Source organism: Hemiscyllium ocellatum, chromosome 8, assembly GCF_020745735.1.
Source record: "Hemiscyllium ocellatum isolate sHemOce1 chromosome 8, sHemOce1.pat.X.cur, whole genome shotgun sequence".
In the NCBI taxonomy this organism is placed as follows: domain Eukaryota; kingdom Metazoa; phylum Chordata; class Chondrichthyes; order Orectolobiformes; family Hemiscylliidae; genus Hemiscyllium; species Hemiscyllium ocellatum.
Genome location: NC_083408.1, coordinates 119606351 through 119632689, shown reverse-complemented (window position 1 = coordinate 119632689; position 26339 = coordinate 119606351). Strand labels below are relative to the sequence as shown.

The window sequence follows — 26339 nt, the reverse complement described above, 5'->3', positions numbered from 1 at the left end:
AACCGGAGCACCCGGAGGAAACCCACGCAGACACGGGAGAACGTGCAAACTCCACACAGTCAGTCGCCTGAGGCAGGAATTGAACCCAGGCCCCTGGCGCTGTGAGGCAGCTGTGCTAACCACTGTGCCACCGTGCCGCCCACATTCTTGAACTTTCTGTCCATCCACATGAATTTTTATCATCTCGGGAAGTGAGTTTGCAAACTCTTCCAGCTGAATAATTTCTCTTAGAGCCTTATAGGCATTACCTATTTTTAAGAGTCCAGAGTATGGTGCTGGAAAAGCACAGCAGGTCAGGCAGCATCCGAGGAGCAGGAGAATTGATGTTTCAGGCGTAAGACCTTCATCCATTCCTGATGAAGAGCTTATTTCTGCAACGTTGATTCTCCTGCTCGTAGATGCTGTCTGACCTGCTGTGCTTTTCCAGCACCAAAACTCTCAACCCTGATCTCCAGCATCTGCAGTTCTCATTTCCTCATCTATTTGTAAAGCCCGCACCCACCTACCAAACTTACTATGGTTAATTCTTTTGAACTCAACACAAGTCTGGCCTGGTTCCTTTACGTTTCTGAACCACTGTCTCTATGCTTCTGGTACCAATTCATATGCACTCAGAAATGCTTGGTTGACATCTTCATAACCTCTTGACCCCTCATCTGTCAGCGCTGCAAATACCTCACTAGCTCTGCCTACCAGCTTAGTCTGAACTAGCATTACCCACAAGTCCTCTGACCACTCCATCTGCCGAGCCAATTTTCCAAATGAAATAAAGATGGTTTCGACATCTTTCTCATCAAATGTGGCAATGTTTTAACATATTTGTGTATATCACTGTCTTCTCTCTTCATTTCCATCCTGTTAACTTGACTTTCCTGACTAATTCACAATTTCTGAAGTTCAAATTCTCTCTCCTTTTCTCTTCCTTTTCTTTTTCTCTCTCCCTTTCTTCTCTCTCTTTCTCTTGCTTCCTTCTCTCTTTGCTCAGCTACAAATCTTCTCTCTTTTTTCTCTCTCTCTCTTTCTCCCCTCTCTCTTTTTCTTTCTCTCTCTCTTTCTTTTTCCTCTCTCTGTTTATCTTCAAACTCCATTTTCCTCAATTGTAATTTAAGTTTTGTGGCTGTACAGGACATTGGTTCCGCTACTTTTGGAATATTGCGTGCAATTCTGGTCTTCTTCCTATCGGAAAAATCTTGTGAAACTTGAAAGGGTTCAGAGAAGATATACAAGGATATTGAAAAGATTGGAGAAATTGAGCTATATGGAGAAGTTGAATAGGCCTGGGCTGTTTTCCCTTAAGAGTCAGAGTCTGAGGGGTGACGTTATAGAGGTTTATAATATCATGAAGGACAGGTATCGGGTAAACTGAGAAAGTCTTTTCCCTGAGTGTGGCAGTCCAGAACTAGAAGGCATACATTTAGGGTGGAGGGGAAAGATATAAAAAGGACCTAAAGGGCAACTTTCTCATGCAGGAGGTGGTGCCTGTGTGGAAAGGGCTGCCAGAGGATGTGGTGGAGGCTGGTACAATTGCAACATTTAAGAGGCATTTGGATGGGTATATAAATAGGAAGGGTTTGGAGGGATATGGGCCGGGTGCTGGCAGGTGGGACTAGATTGGGTTGGGATATCTAGTCGGTATGGACAGGTTGGACCGAAGGGTCTGTTTCCGTGCTGTACATCTCTATGACTCCATCTATGTCTCTTCTGCACTTCTCTGCTTCTCTGACACACCTAAGTGTTTGAGTAACTCCCTTACAATTTCAGCTTTACTTTTGTCCTTGGTTAAACCCAAATCTAACCTCTTTGCTAGTTCTAAAAGTATCCTCTTTTTCTGTTCTTCTGGGCTTCCTTGGCCAATTTGGGAATCATCTTCAAAGGAGAAAGTGAGGACTGCAGATGCTGGAGATCAGAGCTGAAAATGTGTTGCTGGAAAAGCGCAGCAGGTCAGGCAGCATCCAAGGAGCAGGAGAATCGACGTTTCGGGCATGAGCCCTTCTTCAGGAATCATCTTCAAACCTCAGATCCTCTTAACAATCTTAAGAGCCATTTCTCTCACTTTTAATTTAACCAACCACAAGTAACCAAAGTTAAACAAATTGACTCACCTACATTTTATTTAAAGATCGAGGATACTAATCAGCGAGTATTTAAATCTGCGGGTATCTTTTGTACCCCAAACCTGTCCAAACCACAGATTGGATCTGATTAAACCTGTCCAAATCTCCGACCTGAAGCCCCAAACTGTTATGACACGGCGGTGAACCCTTCTGCTCATTAAAGCAAACACCCAGAAAAGCTCATCTTGCCTCATAATCTGTTAAAGTCTGAGTGATAGGGAACTCCAAACTTTCTCTGTTTAAAGAAAAAAAATCAATTTATTCTTTACACTCTAAAACTGAACTTGACAACTATTTACAACTCTAAGCCTCTTTTCTCTTAAAGATTGTTATCCAACTCTATAACAATGTTGTATTGTTCCAATACAAGCCCCTATTAAAATTACATCAACTTAATTTTCAAAACCACCCAGCAGCTGTAGTTGTTGGTGTTTGTCTTCTTTCAGCTGAAGATCTCCCTGGGTCATCTTCGGTCTTTTGCTACAAAGATGCTTAATATGAAAAAGATACTTTTGATCGAGAGTGTTTTGAATGGCAGTCTTCCTCTCGATGGCAAGTTGTCGCTCTTTCTCATGCTAACTTTCAAACTGCCAGCTTATTTATTCCCTAAACATCTGATCGTCTCATTGGTTTGATGTTGTCAAAACAATAAAATTCAAATTTGATTGGGTTTTAGTATCTTGGGGCATAACTTAAATCTAGCAAAGAGGTTAAATTTGAATTGTTAGTGAACATAGCAGCCAAATCTTACATATTTTCAACTATCCAGTACACTCTGAGACTGCTCATCAGTCACACAACAGGTGCTTGCTAACCCTCACTGCCAACAACTTTCACACTCTCTTAAAGGTACAGTATATGCCTTCAACTTCATAACACTCCAGACACAGCAAAGAGGTTGACCCTTAGCTTACTGCCCTCTGAGTAACTGGGCCAATAAATGCTGGCCTAGCTAGTGACACCCACAGACACAGAACACAGAACAGTGTAGCACAGTCCAGGCCCTTTGGCCCTCGATATTGTGCCAGCCTTCTATTCTACTCTAAAATCAGACTAACCTACATACCCTTCATTGTACTATTTTCCATGTGCCGTTCGAAGAATTGCTTAAATGTCCCTAATGTATCTGACTTTACTACCACTGCTGACAGTGCATTTTACACATCCACCACTCACTGAATAAAGAACCGACCTTGGACAGCTCCCCTAATCCTTCCTTCCAATCACCTTAAAATTATGTACCCTCGTGATAAATATTTCCATCCTGGGAAAAAAAAATCTCTGGCTATCCACTCTATCCCTGCCTGTCAACATCTTGTACACCTCTACCAAGTCACCTCTCATCCTTCTTCGCTCCAATGAGAAAAGCCCTAGCTCCCTCAACCTCTCTTCATCAAGACATGAAAACGTTTTTAAAAACTGCAGACCAAGTTATGGGATGATAGCTATGCATGAACTATAGTTGAAAAATATAGAAACAGGAGTGAGTCAGTCAGTATAAGAGCAAATTACTGCAGATGCTGGAATCTGTACTGAAAACAACAAATGCTGGAGATTACAGTGGGTCAGGCAGCATCTATGGAGAGAGCAAGCTAACGTTTCAAGTTTAGATGACTTTTCATCACAGCTGACATGGACTTCTTATCAGCTCTGATGAAGAGTCACTTAAACTTGAAACATTAGCTTGCTCTCTCTCCGTGGATACTGCCTGACCCACTATGATGTCCAGCATTGGTTGTTTTCAATGGGTCAACTGGTCATGTCCTTTCCACAATGCACATAACATGTGACAGAGAAGCAAGTAAGTTAAATCTTTATAAAAATATAATCAGACACAGCTATAGAACTCTTTTCAATTTTGGGGTACAGTACTTTTGAAGCTACTATCCAGGGAGATAATGCAGAGACTTATTAGCATGGTTCCAAAGATTAGATTAGATTAGATTTACAGTGTGGAAACAGGCCCTTCGGCCCAACAAGTCCACACCGACCCGCCGAAGCGAAACCCACCCATACCCCTACATTTACCCCTTACCTAACACTACGGGCAATTTAGCATGGCCAATTCACCTGACCCGCACATCTTTGTGACTGTGGGAGGAAACCGGAGCACCCGGAGGAAACCCACGCTGACACGGGGAGAACGTGCAAACTCCACACAGTCAGTCGCCTGAGTCGGGAATTGAACCCGGGTCTTCAAGCGCTGTGAGGCAGCAGTGCTAACCACTGTGCCACCGTGCCGCCCACCAAACGGATGGAGAACTTCCGTTATGTGGAGAGCCCGTGAGGATGGGCTTGTTCCTTTTACAGCAGGGAAGGTTCAGGGGGCATTTGACTATCTTTTCAGGGGACATTTGATTATCTTTTATTTTTGTTCAAAATCATCAATGGTTTTGTTAGAATAAATAATGAGAAACCATTCCCACTGTGAGGCCACAGATCTGAGGTCATTAGCAAAACAATTATAGAGAAGGTGAAACAATATTTTTTCTACAAATAGTTATTATGATGGAAACTGAAGAATATAGGAACAAGAATAAGCTTATTCAGCCCAACAAGCCTGTTCTGCCAATTAGATTATTGCTGAACATCTACCTCAATGCCACTTTCCTACAATATCTAGGCAGGGCAGCATGGTGGCTCAGTGGTTAGCGCCTCAGGCAACTGTCTGTGCAATGTTTGCACATTCTCCCCGGTTCAGCATGGGTTTCCTCCGGGTGCTCTGGTTTCCTCCCACAGTCCAAAGATGTGCAGGTTAAGTGAATTGGCCATGCTAAATTTCCCGTAGTGTTAGGTGCATTAGTCAGGGATGAATGTAGGGGAATGGTTCTGGGTGGGTTGCTCTTCAGAGGGTTGGTGTGGACTTGTTGGGCTGAAGGGCCTGTTTCTACACTGTAGGGAATCTAATCTAATACCCACATACCATAAGGTCATTTGTATCCAGACATGTAATTATTTCTGTCTGAAACAATGATTAAGATTCCACAGCCGTCAGAGATGACTACAATTAGTAAAGTGGAAACGTGGTGCATAGTGAGGAAGAAGTGCTTTATCTTGGGTTTACTGCGAGAAGTAAACTTTGCACAGCAGGAGGTGAGTGGGAGGGGTTAGATGACCTACCTGCAGGCAGGCCAACTGCACAGCAATGTCACAAACCACAGCTTGACACAAGGAAAGGAAAAGAAGCTGATTGGTGAGTACAATAGGTGGACATTTCTAGTTGTTAAAATAAAAGTCAGGTCTTCAGTTAATGTCAGATCTCTAGCATCTTCTTCTTTCATTTCTTAAAAATGACTATTAGATTGATAATGGTGATTCTTTTTCTGTCTTAATTAAAAACAACATATCAATATAATGAAGTGTAAAGGGCAGGGAATCTCAAGTAATTAATTTGTAAGTTAAATCAAATCCAATATTGATGACAAGACAGGTGATGTGTTGCTCCTGCAACACCTGGAAGCTGTTGGACACCAATGTGATCCTGAGTGAAAAGATCTGCAGGAACTGTTTGTAACTCGAGGAACTTCAGATCCGAGCTGAGGATCTGGAGTCTGAGCTGCAGACATTGCATCACATCAGAAAAGGGAAGTTATCTGACAATCATATCGTTCTGATTAGGTAATTCAAAATTGGCCTATGATCAGTTCAGGTGGTTGTGAGGCAGGCGCCAGGACTGCAATTACAAGGTTCTTGCAAACTGTGCAGATGAGAGTGGGGACTGCAGGGAGGATGAGCAAACTAACTATGGCACTTTTGTACAGGGAGCCATTTAAGTTGAAGAAAGAAATAGCTATGTTGTAGTGGTAGGAGTCACTATAATCAGAGGGATAGATACATTCCCTGCAGCCATGAGCAGGAGCCCAGTTACCAGTCCCAGTGTTAAGGACATCTCCTCAGGGCTGAGAGACTTAGAGAGGGAGTGCATCGTTCTCATGGTCACTGTCCACATTGGTATCAATGACATTGGCAGGATTAAAAAGGAGGTTTCATTGAAAAACTCTGAACAGTTAGGACCTAAATTGAAAGGCAGAGCCTCAAAAGTAATAATCTCTGGGTTACTTCCTGAGTGAAGGGTAAACTGGGATAAGGTAAAGAAAGTCAAACAGTTAAATGTGTGGCTTAAAGGTCAGAGCTGGTGGAATGGATTTTAACGTATGGGCTACTGGCACCAGTGCTGGGTAAAAGGGAGTGGTTCTGATTGTTGTGGTTTCACTTGAACTGTGCTGGGACCAGGGTCCTGCCAAATCAAATAACCACAATTTTACAGAGATGCAGAATGCTGAAAATGTCAGATGGGAACATACAAAATGTGTGCCCATATCTCCTCCCCTCACTTCCATTCGGGATCCTGGGGAATCCTTCCACATCCAGCAGAGATTTTCCTGCACCTCCACACACATCAGCTACTGTGTCCATTGCTCTCGATGTGGTCTCCTTTACATTGGGGAAACAGGACACCAACTTGCGGAACATTTCAGCGAACATCTCCAGGACACACGCACCAATCAACCCCAGTGCCCCATGGCTGAACACTTCAGCTCTCCCTCCCATCCCGCCAAGGATATGCAAGCCCTGGGCCTCCTCCTCTGTCAAATTCCAGACACTCAGTACCTGGAGGAAGAACACCTCATCGTCCACCTTGGGACCCTCCAACCACACGGGATCAAGGTGGATTTCACCAGTTTCTTCATTCCTCCTCCTCCCACCTTATTCCAGATCCAACCCTCCAACTCGGCACCATCCTCTTGAACTGTCCTACCTGTCCATCTTCATTCCCACCTATCCGCTCCACCCTCTGCTCCGAGCTATCATCTTCACCTCTCACCTTCATCTACCTATTGCATTCCCAGTTACCTTGCCCCTAGCTCCACCCCCTTCCCATTTATCTCTCAGCCCCCTTGGGAACCCCCCACATTCCTGATGAAGGGGTTATGCTTGAAACGTCGACTCTCCTGCTCTTTGGATGCTGCCTGACCGGCTGTGCTTTTCCAGCATCATACTTTTTGACTGAGTTAAGAAGGGGCAGGGTATACAAACACAGAGAAACAGCAGTAAATAGAGTCAAAAATGAAAATAATGGTAAAAAGGCAGAATTGACAGCTCATTGCTCAGTAATATTTGGAACAAGCTAAATGGGTTAACAGCACAAATACAGGTTAATGGGTATGACCTTATAGCAACTACAAAGACATGATCACAAGGAGAGATCACTGCAGGGATCTAAAATGATGAGGAGGTGCTGGTATTGGACCAGGACATACAAAGTAAAAATCATACAACATCAGGTTATAGCCTAACAGGTTTATTTGGAAGCACTAGTTTTCTGAGCACTGCTCCTTTGACAGGTAGTCAGACAGGATCATAAGACGCAGAATTTATACCGCAAGATCATAGTGTCATGCAACTGATACAATACACTGAACAAACAGCAATCTAGGTTTGTTCAATATAGTGTATCAGTAGCATGACACTATGACCTTGTGCTATAAATTCTGTGTCTTATGATCCTGCCCCACTAGTTACCTGATGAAGGAGCAGTGCTCTGAAAGCTAGTTCCTCCAAATAAACCTGTTAGGCTATAACCTGATGTTGTGGGAATCTAAACATTCAAGGGTATGTGATTTTTCAAAAGGACAAACAGGAAGGAAATGCTGGTGGACTGGCATTGATGGTTTGGGATGGAATAAGTATGACAGTATATAAGACAGTATATTAATCATGGGTGGCTTTAATCTTCACACTGATTGAGATAGTCAGATTGGCAGAGAGAGCCATGACAAAGAACTCATAGAGTGTATTCAGGGCAGTTTCCTGGAAAAATAAATTATCTGGTTCTGGGGAGGTGTAATGAGGCAGGGTTAATTAACAATGTCAGAGTAAAAGATCCTCTAGGACACAGTCAACATAACATGGTAGAATTTAAATTCAGTTTGAGTGGGAGGAACTTGGGACAATAAACAACTGTGCTAAGCTTAAATGGAGGTAGTTACAAAGGGATGAGGTGACTAGAGTGAACTGGAGGTGGAATTTAGCAGCAAAGATGGTTGAGGAACAATGGCAAACTTCCAAGAAAATAGTCCATGTCTAACAACAAAGATATATTGCAGCGAAGGAGGAGGATTCTAGGAAGGAGATAAACCAGTTATGGTTAAGCAAGGAAGTTAAGGATAGAATCAATCTGAAAGAAAAAACAATCAATGTGCAAAGATTAGTAGCAAGCCAGAGAATTTGGCAAGTTTAAAAACCAATAAAAACAAGCTAAAAAATTATGAAGAGGGAGAAAATAAACCTTGAGGGTAAACTTGCAAGTAATATCAAGACAGGCAGTAAGAGTTTCTTTAATTTTATTAAAAGGAAAAGAAAAGCCAAGACCCCTTAGAGAATGAAACTGGAAAATAAAATGAGGAACCAGGAAATGGCGCCAATCTCTATAGTAGAAGACACAAATAGCAACCCAAAGTTACTGAATATTCAAGGGCCAAAAGGAAAAGAGAAAATAAATATAATAATATTACCAGAGAAGAAGTGCTAGAAAAATGAATGGGGCGAAAAGTCTTTAAGAGCCTCAGACCTGATGGGATGCATCCTAGGATATTAAAGGAAGTAGCTACAGAAATAGTGGTTGCACTGGCAGTCATCTTCCAGGAATTCATAAATTCAGGAAAGTCCCAGAGGATTGGGAAACTGGCGATGTAATATGTTTATTAAAAAGGTAAGGAGACAAAAATGGGTAACTATAGGCTTAATGTCTGTTTTGGGAAAACATTATAGAATATTATAAAGGCTATAATAGCAGAGCGTTTGAAAATGTATTATGTGTTCGAGCAGTCAGCATGGCTTTGTGAAGAGGAGGTCATGCCTGACGCATTTACCAGAATTCTTTAAGGAGGTAACAAGCAGGAAAACTAAAGGGCAAGCAATGGGTGTAATATATTTCAGAGAGAGATTGATAAGGACCTGCATATAGAGATAATAGCCCAAGCTTTGGAGATAGTATATTAGCACAGACAGAGGACTGGCTAACTAACAAAAGACAGAGTGTTGGAATAAGGGGGTACTTTCAGGATGTCAGCCTGAAACTAGTCATGTGCCGCAGTGATAAATGCTGCGACCACATTATTTACAATATAGATTAATGACTTGTCAGGGCAGTGAATGCACTGTAGCAGGTGTCTGAATGACACAAAAATAGTTGGAAAGACAAGTGGGTGAGGATGACACAAAAACTATGCAGTGGAATACACACAGGTTCATCAAATGGGCAAAAACTTGGCAGATGGACTGTAAAGTTGGAAAGTGTGAAGCTTTCACTTTGGAAGAATAGAGGAGCTGGATGTTATATGAATTGGTGCAGCACACAGATTCAGAAATCCGTGCACCCATAAATCATAAAAGCTAACTTACGAGTTCAGTGGATAATAAGGAAATCAAATGGAAAGTCGACCTTTATTTCAAAGAGAATGGAGTATAAAAACAGGGAGATATTGCTAAAACTGTACACAGCTTTAGTTAGACCACAGCTGGTTTGAACTCCATGTACAGTATAAGGAATATGATATACTGACATTGAAAGCAGACCAAATAACATTTATGAGGCCACTCCCAGGTATGGATGGATTTGTTCCTTTGAGTAGACGTTAAGTACATGGGGCTTGTTCTCCTAGGAGTTCTGAGAATGAAGGCAACTTTATTGAAATATAAAGTTTCTTAAGTGACTCGACAAAGTAGATATGGAAAGATTGTCCTTTTGTAGAAGAGCCGAGGACTAGAGGACATAATCTCAGATTGAGGGGCTGTCCATTTACACCACAGATGAGGAGGAATTCCCTTCTCTCAGTGGATAGTGAATCCAAAAACTTCTTTATCACAGAGGACTGTAGAGCTTGGAACATTAAGTATTCGGGGTGGTCCCATATCCGTGGAATAATTTCCTGTGGTTTCATTTATCTGCAGTTTCCCACAGCCGGAGCATATTATAGCGAACGTTCCAGCACCAGAGACAAGGAGACTGCTGGGAAGGTAGATTTCCCATTGAAATTAATGGGTGCGCACCTATCTGTGGTTACAGCTTCTGCAGTAGGTCCTGGAACGTAACCCCCATGGGCAAGTGAGGTGGGGGCGAGGAACTTCTGTATTGAACTGTATTCAAGGCTGAGGTAAACAGATTTTCAATCATTAAGGAAATTAAGGATTATGGGGAAAAGGGTGGAAAGTGGAGCTATGGTTTATCAGATCAGTCACGATTACATTGAATGGAGGAGCACAGTCTTGGGCTGAATTGCCTTTTCCTGCTCCTATGTCTTATGCTCTGATGGACAACACCCTTCTTTAAGTAAGGAGGTCAAAACAGCACAAAGTATTTGGTGGTGTCACCAACACTATAATCAAAGAAGATATCTGTCCTTTAATGTTCCTCTCGTAACAAAGGATAATATTCCGTTAATCTTTTTAATTTCTTGCTGTGTCTGCATATTAATATTTTGCAATTCATGCACGAGAACACCTAGATTTCTCTGCAACTTGGAACTATGCAGTTTTCGAGTAAAAAATGAGGTCTGCAGATGCTGGAGATCACAGCTGCAAATGTGTTGCTGGTCAAAGCACAGCAGGTTAGGCAGCATCTCAGGAATAGAGAATTCGACGTTTCGAGCATAATTCGAGCATAGTTTCCTGATGAAGGGCTTATGCTCGAAACGTCGAATTCTCTATTCCTGAGATGCTGCCTAACCTGCTGTGCTTTGACCAGCAACACATTTGCAACTATGCAGTTTTCTCCATTAAATGATACTCTTTTTTTTTAAGTGTCAAAAAATGTGGCACTGAAAAAGTACAGCAGGTCAGGCAGCATCTGAGGAGCAGGAGAGTCGATGTTTCAGGTATAAGCCCTTCATAGGGTGGCACGGTGGCTCAGTGGTTAGCACTGCTGCCTCACAGTGCCAGGGACCTGGGTTCAATTCCTGCCTCAGGCGACTGACTGTGTGGAGTTTGCACATTCTCCCCGTGTCTGCATGGGTTTCCTCCGGGTGCTCCGGTTTCCTCCCACAGTCACAAAGATGTGCGGGTCAGGTGAATTGGCCATGCTAAATTGCCCATAGTGTTAGGTAAGGGGTATGGGTGGGTTGCGCCTTTTGACTCTGATCTCCAGCATCTGCAGTCCTCATTTTTTCCTCCCTCTCTTTTTTAAGTCTTCCTGCAAAAGTGAACACTAACTCAATTTTCCACCTTATACTCCACAAAGACTCATAGACTTGTAACAGGCCCTGAAACAGACCCTTCAGAACAATTCATCATGCCAACCATAAATCCCAAATTAGGCGGAAGTTGGTGCTGCAGATGTTGGAGATTAGGCTCAAGATTAGAGTGGTGCTGAAAATGCAGGTCAGGCAGCATCCGAGGAGCAGGAAAATCAATGTTTTGGGCAAAAGCCCTTCATCGGGAATGAGGTTGGGAGCCTCAGGGGTGGACAGATAAATGGGAGGGAGGGGTAGGGCTGGGGAGAAGGTAACTGAGAGTGCAGTAGGTGGATGGAGATGGGGGTAAAGGTGATAGGTCAGAGAAGAAAGGAGAATGGATAGGTGGGAAGGAAGATGGACAGATGGGACAGGTCATAAGGATGGTGCTGAGCTGGAAGGTTGGAGCTGGGGTAAGGTGGGGGAAGGGGAAATGAGGAAGTTGGTGAAGTCCACATTGTTGGCATGGAGTTGAAGGGTCCCAAGATCGAAGATGAGGCATTCTTCCTCCAGGCGTTGGGTAGTGAGGGAGTGGAGTTGGAGGAGGCCCAGGGCCTGCATGTCCTCAGCAGAGTGGGAGGGAGAGTTGAAATGTTCGGGGTGGTGGAGTTGATTGATGCGGGTAATTACCTCCGTTCCAACCTTCCAGCTCAGCACCGTCCTCATGACCTGTCCCACCTATCAATCTTCCTTTCCACCTATCCGTTCCATCCTCCCCTCTGACCTCTCACCTCTACCCCAACCTCCATCCACCTATTGCACTCTCATCTACTTTCTTCCCAGCCCCACCCTCCTGATGAAGGGCTTTTGCCCGAATTGTCGATTTTCCTGCTCCTCAGATATCCCAAATTAATCTAGTCCTGTTTGCCAACATTTGGCCTATATCCCTGTAAATCCTTCCGATTGATGTACCAATCCAGATGCCTTTTAAACCAGCCTTCACCACTTCCTCTGGCAGCTCATTCCATACATACACCACCCTCTGTATCAAAAGGTTGCCCCTCAAGTCCCTTTTAAATCTTTCTTCTCTCACCCTAAACCTATGCCCACCTCAGTGAAAATATCTTGTCTGTTTATCCTATCCGTGTCTCTCATGAATTTTATAAGCCTCCAAAAGGTCACCTCCTCAGCCTCCGACGCTCCAAGGAAAATATCCCCAGCCGAATCAACCTCTCCCTATAGCTCAAATCCTTCAACCCTGGCAACATCCTGGCAAATGTTTTTGAAATTTTTTAAGTTTAACGTCTTTTCCATAGCAGAGAGACCAGGATTGAACACATATTCCAAAAGTGTCCAGTGTCCTGGACAGCTGCAACATGACTTCCCAACTCCTGTACTCAATGCACTGACCAATAAAGTCAACCATACGGAATGCCTTCTGCATTACATTGTCTACCTCCATTTTCAAGGAACTATGAACCAGCATCCCAAAGTCACTTCGTTCAGCAACACTCCCCAGGACCCCGCCATTAACCGTACAAATCATGACCTGATTTGCCTTTCCAAAATGCAACACCTCATATTTATCTAAATTAAACTCCATCTGCCACTCCTCAGTTTATCAGTTCATTGGCCCATCTCAAGGTCCTATTGTACACTGAGACAACCTTTTTTGTTGTCTACCAATTTTGGTGTCATCTGTAAACTTACAAACCATTCCTCCTTTGTTCACATCCAAATCATTTATATAAATGACAAAAAGTAGAGGATCCAGCACTGATACTTGTGGCACATTACTGGCCTCCAGTTCAAAAAAATCCTTCCATCACCACCCTCTGTCTCCTACCTTCAAGCCATTTTTGTATCCAAATGGCTCGACCTCCCTGGATTCCATGTGATCTAACCTTGCTAACCAGTCTACCATATAGAACCTTATCGAACGCTTTGCTCTAGTCCACTGTACAACATTCACTACTCTGCCTTCACCAAGCTTCTTTGTCATTTCTTCAAAAACTCAATCAAGTTTGTGAGCCATGATTTCCCATGCAAAGGGCACATTGACTATCCCTAATCAGTCCTTGCCTTTCCAAATACATATAAATCCTGTCCCTCAGAATCCCCTCCAACAACTAGCCCACCACTGACATCAGGCTCACCAGTCTACAGTGCACTGGCTTTTCCTTACCACCTTTCTTAAATAATGGCACCATATTAGCCAACCTCCAGTCTTCTCGCACCTCACACATCGCTGTTGATAATATAAATATCTCAAGGGGACCAGCAACCACTTCTCTAGCTCACCACAAAGCTCAGGAATACACTTCATAAAGTCAAAGAATTGTACAGTACTGAAATAGACCCTTCAGTTCACATCATCCATGCTAACCAGATATCCTAAATTTATCTAGTCCCATTTGCCAGCATTTGGCCAGTAACACTCTTAGCCCTTTCTATTTATTTACCCATCCAGATTACTCTTAAATGTTGTAATTTTACCAGTCGCCGTCACTACCCTGGCAGTTCATTATATAGACCACCTTCTGGATGAAAAGGTTTCCCTTAGGTCTCTTTATATCGTTCATCTTTCACCTTTATCCCTTTTATACATTTTAAGATGTCCAGCTCCTTTTAGTCTATAATATGGACAGTTTTCAAGATATCACTGCTTATTTCTCTAAGTTCTCTAGCTTCTATATCAGTCTCTACAGTAAATGCGGATGCAGAAAAATTCATTTAATATCTCACCTCTCTGCTGCAATCCCACGTCTTGATCTTTAAGGGGTTCTACTCTCTCCCTAGTCATTCTTTTGCCTTTAATGGACTTGTAGAATCTCTTTGGATTCTCCTTCACTCTAACTGTCAACGCGATCCCTTGGTCCCTCTTTGCCCTATTGATTTCCCTCTTGAGTATACTCCTACTGCCCTTATACTCCTCTAGGGATTCACTCAATCCCTGCCGTCTATACCTAACATATGCCTCCTTCTTTTTCTTAACCAGAAGCCCAAGTTCTCTAGAGATCCAGCATTCACTACACCTACCAGCCTTGCCCTTTACATGAACAGAAATTAACTGTCTCTGGACTCTCATTATCTCATTGCATTTCCAACTCTCCCATACTTGCGAATATTCCTGATGAAGGGCTTATGCTCGAAACGTTGAATTCTCTATTCCTGAGATGCTGCCTGGCCTGCTGTGCTTTCACCAGCAACACATTTGCAGCTGTGATCTCCAGCATCTGCAGACCTCATTTTTTACTCATACTTGCGAATAGCCTCTCCCAATCAACTTTTGAAAATTATAGTGTCATAGAGTCATATAGTTATACACCATGGACCTTTCAGTCCAACTTGTCCATGTCAAGCAGATATCCTAAATTAAGCTGGTACCATTTGTTAGCATTTAGGTCCTATATCTCTAACCCTTTTTATTCATATACCCATTCAGATGCCTTTCAAATGCTATAATTGTACCAGCCTCCATCACTTCCTCTGGCAGCTCATTCCATACATGCACCACCCTCTGCATGAAAAAGTTGCCCCTTAAGTCCCTTTAAATCTTTCCCTTCTCCCCTTAAACCTATACCCTCTAGTTTTAGACTCCCCTACCATGGAGAGAAGCTGTTGGTTATCTACCTTATCTATATCTTTCATGATTTTACATATCTTTAGAAGGTCACCCCTCAGTGTCCAATGCTCCACATTTACTTTCTTGGGCACCCCTTCAAAAAACTCAATCAAATTTGTGAAACATACAAAGCCATGCTGACTATCCCAAATGAGTGCTTGCCTCTAAAAGTGCCTGTAGAATCTGTTTTTCAGAATCCCCTCTAACTTACCCACCACATACATTAAGCTCACTGGTCTGTAGTTCCCAGGCATTTACCTGCAGCCTTTCTTAAATAATGGTGCATTTGCCATACTCCAACCTTTAGGCACTTCACCGGTGGCTGTTGACGATACAAATATCTCAGTTTGATACCCTGCAATTTTTTCCCTAACCTCCCACAAAGTCCTGGGATACACTTCCCCAGGTCCCAGGGATTTATCTACTTTAGTGCGGTTTAAGACTTGCAGCATCTGTTCTGTAATGTGAACACTCTTCAAGACATCATTATTTATTTCCCCAAGTTCCCTGACATCCACACCTTTCTCGACAGTAAATACTGACAACAAATATTCATTTTGGATCTCATCCATCTCACCTATTCTGCATGTAGATGATCTTGTTGATCTTTTAGAGGCCCTACTCTCTCCATAGTTATTCTTTTGCCCTTCAAGCATTTATAGAATCTGTCTGGATTCTCCTTTACCTTATCTGCCAAAGCCACCTTGTGTCCCCTTTTAGACCTTCTGATTTCTCTCTTAAGTGTACTCTGATATCCTTTGTTCTCCTCAAGGAATTCACTTGATCTCAGCTGCCTATACATGTACAGATGCAGAGTCCTCAACCACTCCTCATAGGACAAGCTGTTCATCCTTAGGATCATTCTTGTAAGCCTCTCCTGTTCCCCCCCAACACCAGAGACTTGATACAAGTTAGAATATAGGCAGCAGTACTGAGAGACTCAGGAGCAGTGCTGGATCAGTGCCAGGGACTGGAAGAGTGTAGGGCCAGGGAATAAAGGGACAGTGTATGGCCTGGAGCATGCAGCTCCAGCAACACTCAAGAAGCTTGACACCATCCAGGAGAAAGCAGCCCCTTGATTGGTATCACATCCATCCACTACCGACACTCAGTAGCAGCAAGATGTACTATTTACAAAATCCTTAAACTGCATCTTCCAAACCCATGACCATAGGGTGGACGCTAGGAAATTGTTTCCGTTAGTCGAAGAGACTAGGACCCTTGGACACAGCCTTAGAATTAGAGGGGGTCAATTCAGAACAGAAATGCGGAGACATTTCTTCAACCAGAGAGTGGTGGGCCTGTGGAATTCATTGCCGCAGAGTGCAGTGGAGGCCGGGACGCTAAATGTCTTCAAGGCAGAGATTGATAATTTCTTGATGTCACAAGGAATTAAGGGCTACAGGGAGAATGCGGGTAAGTGGAGTTGAAATGCCCATCAGCCATGATTGAATGGCGGAGTGGACTCGATGGGCCGAATGGCCTTACTTCCACTCCTATGTCTTATGGTCTTATGTATGTAGAGAATAACGGCAACAGATAGATGGGAACATCATCACCTGCAAGTTCCTCTCTAAGGCACTCACCATCCTGACTTAGAAAGATATCATTGTTCCTTCAGTGGCACTGGGTCAAAATCCTGGAATTCCCCTCTTAAGGGCATTGCTGGTCAACCTACAGCACATGGACTGCAGCGGTTCAAGAAGGCAGCTCACCATCCCCTTCTCAAAATTAACTAGGGACGTGCAATAAATGCTGGGCCCAGCCAGCAATGCCTACATCCCACAAGTCAATTTAAAAAATGCAAGTGCAGGGTCAGGGAGTAAAGGGACAGTGTAGGGCCATTTCGTAGCACCAGGGCCAGAGTGCGATGGAGAACTCTATTCTGGGTCAGTAATGACAATGGAAAGTCAATGAACAAAATATCCATTTCTCAACTCGCAGACACTCACACAGCAGTCATCCGCTCATCCTGGAAGGTTACAAAACCCATTCCCAGCCTTTTCAAGGTAATCCGATTCCGCTCAGCATTAAACTCATCTGTTAGCTTCTCCTCCAGTTCACTGTAGTATTGCTCTGCATCCACCTGCAAAAGAGATGGAGACACTAGGTAACAAGCTGGTTATGTAGCTTACAGCCCCGAAGTTAAAATGATTGACTTTGAATAACCACAACCATCTTCCTATGCGTTAACTATGAATTCTGCTAGCGCTCCTTGATGTCACACTCTGTTACATGTGGCCTTGATATTAAGGGCTCACCTCTAGAGTTTGGCCACATTTGCCAAGCACCAATTTGGGAAACACAACACAGTCTGCCATAGAGTGCCCAAGTGCCAACGCTGGCTTCTTAAAACCTCCACCTCAGTTCTCTGGAACTTCATCCAAGCTGCACTAAAATTATTCCCTCTCACACTCGCTCCTCACACCCACCCACTCTCTAAAATTGCAATGTTAACTCCCTTCTAAACATATGGCCTTTTTGTTAGCTCTGTTGCCTACATTGGGCTACAGCACAACACACTGTGGCACCTCCTCAAATCAGCTGTCAAAACAGAACTTACAGTTGAGAAAATTCTTTAATGGCCATAGCCATTTCTTTGCCAACTCTATGTCCTCACCATGGTCCCAACAACTGACCTTCTCTTGACTCTCAGTGAATGACAATCTGTCACATCTGTGTCCTATTGCCTTGTCTCTTCCATTGATCCACACATCTCCTCCATCTCAGGCCAATTCACTGGTAACTGCTTCCCAACCACCTGCCTGGACAGTTGCTGCCCTTCCACTGAAAAGAACACCTCCTCCTCACTCCCCACACTGAGACAGCTCCTCCACAATCACCCTTGCCGAGGCAGCATCCTGAGCTCCCACACTGAGACTTCCCTCCACCACCCCCTTCACTGAGGCAGTTGCTCTGAACTCCCCTCACTGACGTACGTCCTCCACCCTCCCCTCACCGAGGCGGCACCTCCACCCTCACTCGCTGAGGCAACTCCTCCACCCTCCCCTCACCGAGGCAGCACCTCCACCCTCCCCTCACCGAGGCAGCACCTCCACCCTCACTCGCTGAGGCAACTCCTCCACCCTCCCCTCACCGAAGCAGCACCTCCACCCTCCCCTCACCGAGGCAGCACCTCCACCCTCACTCGCTGAGGCAGCACCTCCACCCTCACTCGCTGAGGTAGCACCTCCACCCTCCCCTCACCGAGGCAGCTCCTCCACCCTCCCCTCACCGAGGCAGCACCTCCACCCTCCCCTCACCGAGGCAGCACCTCCACCCTCACTCGCTGAGGCAGCTCCTCCACCCTCCCCACACCGAGGCAGCACCTCCACCCTCACTCGCTGAGGTAGCACCTCCACCCTCACTCGCTGAGGTAGCACCTCCACCCTCCCCTCACCGAGGCAGCTTCTCCACCCTCACTCGCTGAGGCAGCTTCTCTGCCTACCTGACCTTGCTCTCCAGACTATCTCACCTCCTCCACCTTCTCTCGACTCAATCATGCCTGCTTCTAACGTATCTACTTGTAACGTATCTAACGTATCTTTTAACGTATCTACTTATTTATGATTCTTCTCACCTGTTCAAACCCACAGAAATCACAGCAACAGATCCTGGCCAAGGGATGGGTTTTAATCATTATCTTTCCTTCCTTTTGAGCCTTGGCTGTGAAATATAGCCTGCCTTTCATTGCCTTTCGTCTGAAAGAGTAAAACAGAAGTTATAAAGAAAATAAGGCATGGCAGAAGAAGTAGTCCCATCAGCCCATAAAACCTGTTCCCGTTCAATGAGATCATGGACCTCCACGCTAACGCTTGATTCCCTATGGATTAAAAATCTGTCTATCTCAGCCTTGAAAATACTGAACAACCCAGCCTCAACTGGCCCCTGTGATGAAGAATTCCATATATTCACCAACCTCTCAGAGAAATCTTCATCACCAGAAGAAGAAATCCAGCTGTTTCTTTTCTAGTGCCTCTACCTGTCCACTGGATTTCAGGGTTCAGTTTGCTACAATATGATAAATCCTGACCATCAGCAGAATATTCAAGTCTGGCAGAATTACTACTGAGCTTTATATAGTCCTCACCTTTTGTCTATATTCATGTCCTGCATCAGAAGTTTGCTGCTTTTCATTTCTACCCAACAAGAAATGAAGCTGTGTTTAATTTGTGGTTTTATGGCTTTACTAACTTGCATTGCTGCTTTCAGCAATTTATGTACCTGAATATTCGGTGCAGAACTCCCCCGCCCCATACCAACTCTCTAACTCACTGTGATATTTGTTTTCCATGAAGTATATGGCTTTTTAAAATTCTTCTTACCAAAAAATATTGCTCTGAGTTAAATTGGTTAGAATATAAAAAATAGCAGGGAATGACTAAAAGTTTCATCAGGTGGAGGAAATTAGAATGTAACAGTAAGCTAGCTAAGAACATAAAAATGGACAGCAAAACTTACTACAATACTTAAAAAGGATAAAAATTAATAAAGTGAGAGTTGGTCACCTAGAGAGTGAGAATGGGGAGCTAACAGTAGATAATGCCACATGAAATTAACACACTTTCCATCTCTCTTCATTATACAAAAAAATTTCATGAATATATCAAGACCAGACTGGAAGAATTGTTCTCCTTTGAACAAAGAGCAAAACCGCACAGAAGCAGGCCCTTCGGCCCTCCAAGTCTCTGCCAAAAAGGCCTTGTGGAGTTGAATGAAATTTGATGACCCACCACGATATTAGCACACAGGGGAGTTACTGAGAATGGCATAAGATTTGTCATGATCACATTCGCTATCTGAATTACCCTGTTGGGATGTTCAATCACCTATATTTACTTGGTGATTCTTTCTGTCAGACATAAAGTAATAATATATGTACTATTTATTCTGAGTGGGGGATATGCCAGGTCATGAGGTTTCAGATTGTGCTGGAGTATAATTCTGCTGCTATTGATCACCCACAGTCTTAAATTGCTAGATCTGTTTGAAGTCTGTCCCTTTTAGCACAGGTGACAGTGCCACACAACACAATGGAGGCTATTCTCAATGCGAAGGCAGGACTTTTGACTCTACAAAGACTCTGTGCAGTCACTCATACCAATACTGCTATGGACTGATACACCTATAGGCAGAAGATCGGTAAGGATGAGGTCAAGTATATTTTGTCCTTTTGTTCGTTCCCCCACCACCTGCTGAAGACCCAGTCTAGCAGCTATGTCCTTTCGGACCCAAACAGCTTGATCAGTAGTGCCACTCTTGGTGGTGGGCATTGAAATCCCCCACCGAGAATACATTTTGACACCCTCAGTGCTTCCTCCAAGTGTTCTTTAACATGGAGGAATACTGATGCATCAACTGAAGGAGGACAGTACTTGGTAATCAGAAGAACGTTTCCTAGCCCACATTTAATCTGAAGCCATGAAACTTCATGGGGTCCAGGGTGAATGTTGAGGACTTCAGGGCAATGCCCTCCTGACTGTACATCAATGTCCCACCATCTCCATTGGGTTTGTCCTCCTGGTGGGGCAGGATATATACAGGGATGGTGATGGTGGTGTCTGGGACATTGTCTGTCAGGTATGACTTCATGAGTATGACTATGTCAGATGGTAGCTTGACTAGTCTGTGAGACAGCTCTCTCAATGTTGGCACTAGCTGTCAGATGTTAGTGAGGAGGTCAGGTCAGCAGGGCTGCTTCTGCCATTGTCTTTTCTGGCGCTTAGGTTCATGCCGGGTGGTCCATCAAGTTTCATGTGTTTTTGTTGAGAATTTGTAGCAATCAATATAACTGAGTGACTTGCTAGGCCATTTCAAAGAGCAGCTGAGTATCAAATATATTCCTTTGGATCTGGAGTCATATGTAGGCCAGACCAGGTAAGAATGGCAGTTTCCTTCCCTGAAGGACATTCGTGAATCAGATGGGTTTTTCCAACAATCGAAAATAGTTTCATGGTCATCAGTAGATTCTTAATTCTAGATTTATTTTTATTGAGTTCAAATTACACCATCTGCTGTGGTGGGATTTGAACCTGAAACAAAGATATTCCATATGCCTTCTTACAGTGCAAGGAATGGCAGGGTCCTGGGAAGCACAAGGATCAGAGGGACCTTGGTGTGTATATTCACTGGCCCCTTAAGGTGGTGGGACAGAGGTTAAGAAGGCATATGGAATGCCTTTGTTTCAGATCAGCCCATCTGACTGTCTGTCTATATCCTCCTGTTATCTTCATGACTATTTATAACCCAATCCACAAATTTACTGATCAACCCTCCTCCATGTAAGTCTAAATCATATAGCAGAATCAGCATCACTGATCCCTGCTGAACCCACTGGACACAGGCTTCCAGTCATAACTATCATCCTCTGCTTCCTGTCACTCAACCAATTCTGCATCCAATTTGCCAAATTTCCTTGGATCTCATAAGTCAAAATCTTTGCTATCAGTCTCCAATGAAAGACCTGACCAAAAATCTTGCTGAATTTCCAGTAGATTACTTGAAATGTATTGCTCTCATCTACACACCTGGTCACCTCTTCAATAAATTCAATCAAGTTGGTCAGACATTTCTTGATTAATCGCTCTATGTGTGGATTAATTCTTTCTCTCAAAATTGTTTTCAATGGTCTTCCTACCATTGAGGTAAGACTGGCTGGTCTGTAGTTTCCCAGTTTATCCTTTCCTCCCTTCTTGAAGGGCCAAATGGCCTAATTTCTGCTCCTATGTCTTTAGAATAACAGTCCCACATTCCCCTCTCAAACAGGTGTACTGTTTGGATACTATTGGGAGTTGGGGACTGGCCTGTCAGGGGAAAGTGGCCAGATCACTGGCACCATGATTGACACTGTTGTACAGCAGGAAGGATTGAAGTGTAGGTGAATAGTAATGGTAAGGGGCTCTAAAGAGGCACAGACAGATGTTTCTGTGGCTGCAAGCAAGACTCCAGGATGCTATGTTACCTTCCTAGTGCCACAGTCAAGGATGACTCTCTGTGGGCACAGGATATTCTGAACAGAGAGGTTGAGAAACCAGAGGTTATGGTCCATATCTGTACCAATAACATACATGGCAGGAAGACAGATGAGGTCCTGCAAAGGGAGTTCAGGAGGTTAGGTAGGAAGTTGAAAAACAGACCCTCCAGAAATGATTTTCCAAGATGTTGTTGGGAATGGAGGGTTATGAGTTATGAAGTTGAGGGGTGACCTTATAGAGGTTTATAAAATCATGAAGGGCATAGATAAGGTGAATAGCAAGAGTCTTTTCCCTATATGATTTTGATTCGACCTGATTTATTATTGTCACATGTACCTAAGGTTTGTGTGCAGTACAGGCAGACTATAACAGACAAAGATCATAAGGTAATTGAACAGATCAAGGAGAATAAAGTTACTGCAACGAAGGTGCACAAAATGCAAAATCAACGTGAGATGTGAAATTTGAGAGGTCCATTCAGAAGTGTAATCATAGCGGGGAAGAAGCTGTCCCTGAGCCTTTTGGCAGGTGTGTTTAAGCTTGTGCATTTTCTGCCTGAAGGAACAGGTTGGAAGAGATTAAATCCAGGTGGGAGGGGTCTTTGATGATATTGGCTACCTTTCTGAGGCATCAAGAAGTGTAGGTGCAGTGTAGAAGGAAGGCTGGCTTGTGTGATAGACCGGGCTGTGTTCCCCTGCGGTGGGGAAAGTTCAAAACTAGGGGGCATGTTTTTAAGGTGAGAGGAAAAGGACCAGTGAATATACACACCAAGGTCCCTCTGATCCTTGTGCTTCCCAGGACCCTGCCATTCCTTGCACTGTAAGAAGGCATATGGGATATCTTCGTTTCAGGTTCAAATCCCATCACAGCAGATGGTGTAATTTGAACTCAATAAAAATAAATCTAGAATTAAGAATCTACTGATGACCATGAAACTATTTTCGATTGTTGAAAATGACATGAATGGCAACGTTTTTACACAGAGAGTGGTTCATGTGTGGAATGAATGTCCAGAGAAAAGACATTTCATTAAGTACATGAATTGGAAAGGTTTGGAGAGAAATGGGCCAAACTCTGCCAAGTGGGACTAGTTTAGTTTGGGATTATGGTCAGCACAGACTGGTTGTACCGAAGGGGCTGTTTCCTTGCTATATAATTCTATGACTCTTACTTCCTTGTCACATGTCGGTGAGGCTAGGAATAGGAAAATCGTACAGTTAAGTATGTGGCTGAAGAGCTGGTGTAGGAGGGAGGGCTTCAGGTATGTGGAACATTGGGATGTCTTCCAGGCCAACTGAGACATATACAAGAAGGCCAGGTTGCATCTAAACTGGAGGAACATCAAAATCCTGGCAGGAAATTTTGTTAATGTCACTCGGAAGGGTTTAAACTAATGTGGCTGGGAGACAGGAACCAGAGCAGTAGCTCAGCGAGTAAAACGATCGAGGAAAAGTCAAAGACTAAGAGTACAAAGGCTCAAAGCAAGAACAGGCATGGACAGATTACTGAACACAGCAGGGCTTGCGGTATGGGGTGTATTTGTTTTAATGCAAGGAGCATGACAGGGAAGGCAGATGAATTTAGAGCTTGGATGAATACATGTAAGTATGAAGTAGCTACTACAAAGACTTGGTTGAAAGAGGGACAAGATTGGCAGCTTCATGTCCTGTGATTTCGATATTTTGGGTGAGCTACAGAGGGATATAAAAAAGTTTGCTGAGTTCTGTTCCTGATAAGAGAAAATATCACACCTTTACTGAGGGAGTACACCAGTGAGGTAATGTAGGTAGAGCTCAGGAATAAAAAGGATGTAATCACACTAATGGTACTGGACTACAGACCTCCCAACAGCTAACGAGTGATAGAGGAATAGTTAATGTGGAGAGATTATGGAGAAATGTAAAAACAATAGGGTTGTTGTGGTAGCGAGGCAAAGATCCACTCAAGGACAAAGGGGGGAATTGATGTGTGGAACCAGAAGAAGTGGGTTCAGGTCCTTCATGAATACTTCACATCAGTAATCACAAAGTAGAACGAAATTGTGAATGGTGAGTCTCGAGAGAATTATGTTGGTTTTCTAGGGTATGTCAATATAAAATAAATGTTCAGTGTTTTAAAAAGCATTAAGGCAGACAAGTCCCTGGGACTTGGTAGGATCTATCACAGAATGCTGAGGGAGGCAGGTGAGGAAATTGCTGGGGCCTTGTATGAAATCTTTGTATCCTCTTTAATGACAGGAGAGGTCCCAGAGGACTGGAGAATAGCCAACACTGTTCTTCTGTTTAAGAAAGGCAACAAGGATAATCCAGGATATTATAAGCTGGTGAACCTTACCCCAGTGGTAGGGAGTACATTCTTAGGGATAGAAATACTCATGTTAGAAAAAATATGATCTTATTAGTAATAGGCAGCATAGTTTTGTGTGGGGAAGGTCATATCTAACAAACTTAATTGAGTTTTTGAAGCAAGTGACAAAGATGATTCGCAAAGATATGGCAGTAGATGTTGTCAATATGGACTTTGACAAGGTTCCTCACGGCAGGCTAATATAGAAAGTGAAGTCACATGGGATCTGCAGTGAACTGGTACAAAGAACAAAGAACATCACAGCACGGGAACAGGCCCTTTGGCCCTCCAAGCCTGCACCGATCCAGATCTTAATCCTGTCGCCTATTTTCTAAGCATCTATATCCCTTGGTTCTCCACCCATTTGTGTATCTGTCTATCTTAAATTATGCTTTCGTTCCCGCTTCACCACCTCTGCTGGCAACACATTCCAGGCACCTACCACCCTCTGCATAAAGAACTTTCCACATATATTCCAGCCTCAGGCGACTGACTGTGTGGAGTTTGCACATTCTCCCCGTGTCTGCGTGGGTTTCCTCCAGGTGCTCCGGTTTCCTCCCACAGTCCAAAGATGTGTGGGTCAGGTGAACTGGCCATGCTAAATTGCCCGTAGTGTTAGGTAAGGGGTAAATGTAAGGGTATGGGTGGGTTGCGCTTTGGCGGGTCAGTGTGGTCTTGTTGGGCCGAAGGGCCTGTTTCCTCACTGTAAGTAATCTAATCTAATCTAATATATCTCCCCTAAACTTTTCCCCACTCACTTTGAACTTGTGACCCCTAATAATTGAGACCCCACTCTGGGAAAAAGTTTCTTGCTCTTCACCCTGTCTACAGCTCTCATGACTTTGTAGACCTCAGTCAGGTCCCCTCTCAACCTCCTTCTTTCCAATGAAAATAATCCTAATCTACTCAACCTCTCCTCATAGCTAGCACCTTCCATACCAGGCAACATCCTGGTGACCCTCCTCTGCACCCTCTCCAAAGCGTCCACATCCTTTTGGTAATGCAGTGACGAGAACTATATGCAATATGCCAAATGTGGCCGAACCAAAGTCTTATATAACTGTAATATGACCTGCCAACTCTTGTACCCGATATCCCTTCCGATGAAGGAAAGCATGCTGTATGCCTTGTTGACCACTCTACTGACCTGCATAGTCACGTAAAGGGAACAATGGACCTGAACACCCAGATCTCTCTGCACAACAATTTTCCCCAGGACTTTTCCATTTACTGTATAGTTTGTTCTTGAATTGGATCTTCCAAAATGCATCACCTCGCATTTGGCCGGATTGAACTTCACCAGCCATTTCCCTGCCCATTTCTCCAATCTATCTATATTCTGCTGCATTCTCTGACAGTACTCTTCACTATCTGTTACTCCACCAATCTTACTGTCATTTGCAAACTTGCTAGTGAGGCAACCTACACCTTTCTCCAAATCATTTATATATATCACAAACAACAGTGGTCCCAGCATGGATCCCTGTGGGACACCATTGGTCACAGGTCTCCATTTTGAGAAGCTCCCTTCCACTACTACTATCTGTCTCCTGTTGCTCAGCCAGTTCTTTATCCCTCTATCTAGTACACCCTGGACCCCACGCGACTTCACTATCAGCCTATCATAGGGGACCTTATCAACCACCTTACTGAAGTCCATGTGTTTGATATCTATAGGCCTTCCCTCATCAATCAACTTTGTCACTTTCTCAAAGAATTCTATTAAGTTGGTCAGAAATGATCTTTCCTGCACAAAATCATGCTGCCTATCACTGATTGGCCCATTTTCTTCTGAATAGGTATTTCTCCTATCCTTCACTATCTTCTCCAGTAACTTCCCTACACTAACATCAGGCTCACTGGTCTGTAATTACTTGGATTATCCCTGCTTGAATAAGGGAACAACATTAGCAATTCTCCAGTCCTCTGGGACCTCCCCCGTGTTCAGGAATGCTGCAAAGATATCTGTTGAAGCTCCACCAATTTCCTCTCTCTCTTCCCTCAGTAACCTGGGATAGATTACTTCACCAATTTCCCTCAGTAACCCAGACCTGGGGACTTGTCCACTTTAATGCCTTTTAGAATACCCAACACTTTCTCCCTCCTTATG

The 26339-nt window shown here is 43.8% G+C and overlaps 1 protein-coding gene across 1 annotated transcript in view; it reads right to left on the bottom strand.

Moving 5' to 3' along the window:
* tmem63c (transmembrane protein 63C) overlaps nt 1-26339 on the bottom strand; it is a 331403-nt gene that overhangs the window by 134530 nt on the left and 170534 nt on the right. Inside the window, exons 12-13 of the mRNA XM_060829024.1 lie at nt 18490-18610; nt 16862-16995 (exon numbers count right to left, since the gene is read on the bottom strand). Of these exons, the coding sequence (XP_060685007.1) occupies nt 16862-16995; nt 18490-18610 (255 nt within the window). The remainder of the gene's footprint in view (nt 1-16861; nt 16996-18489; nt 18611-26339) is intronic.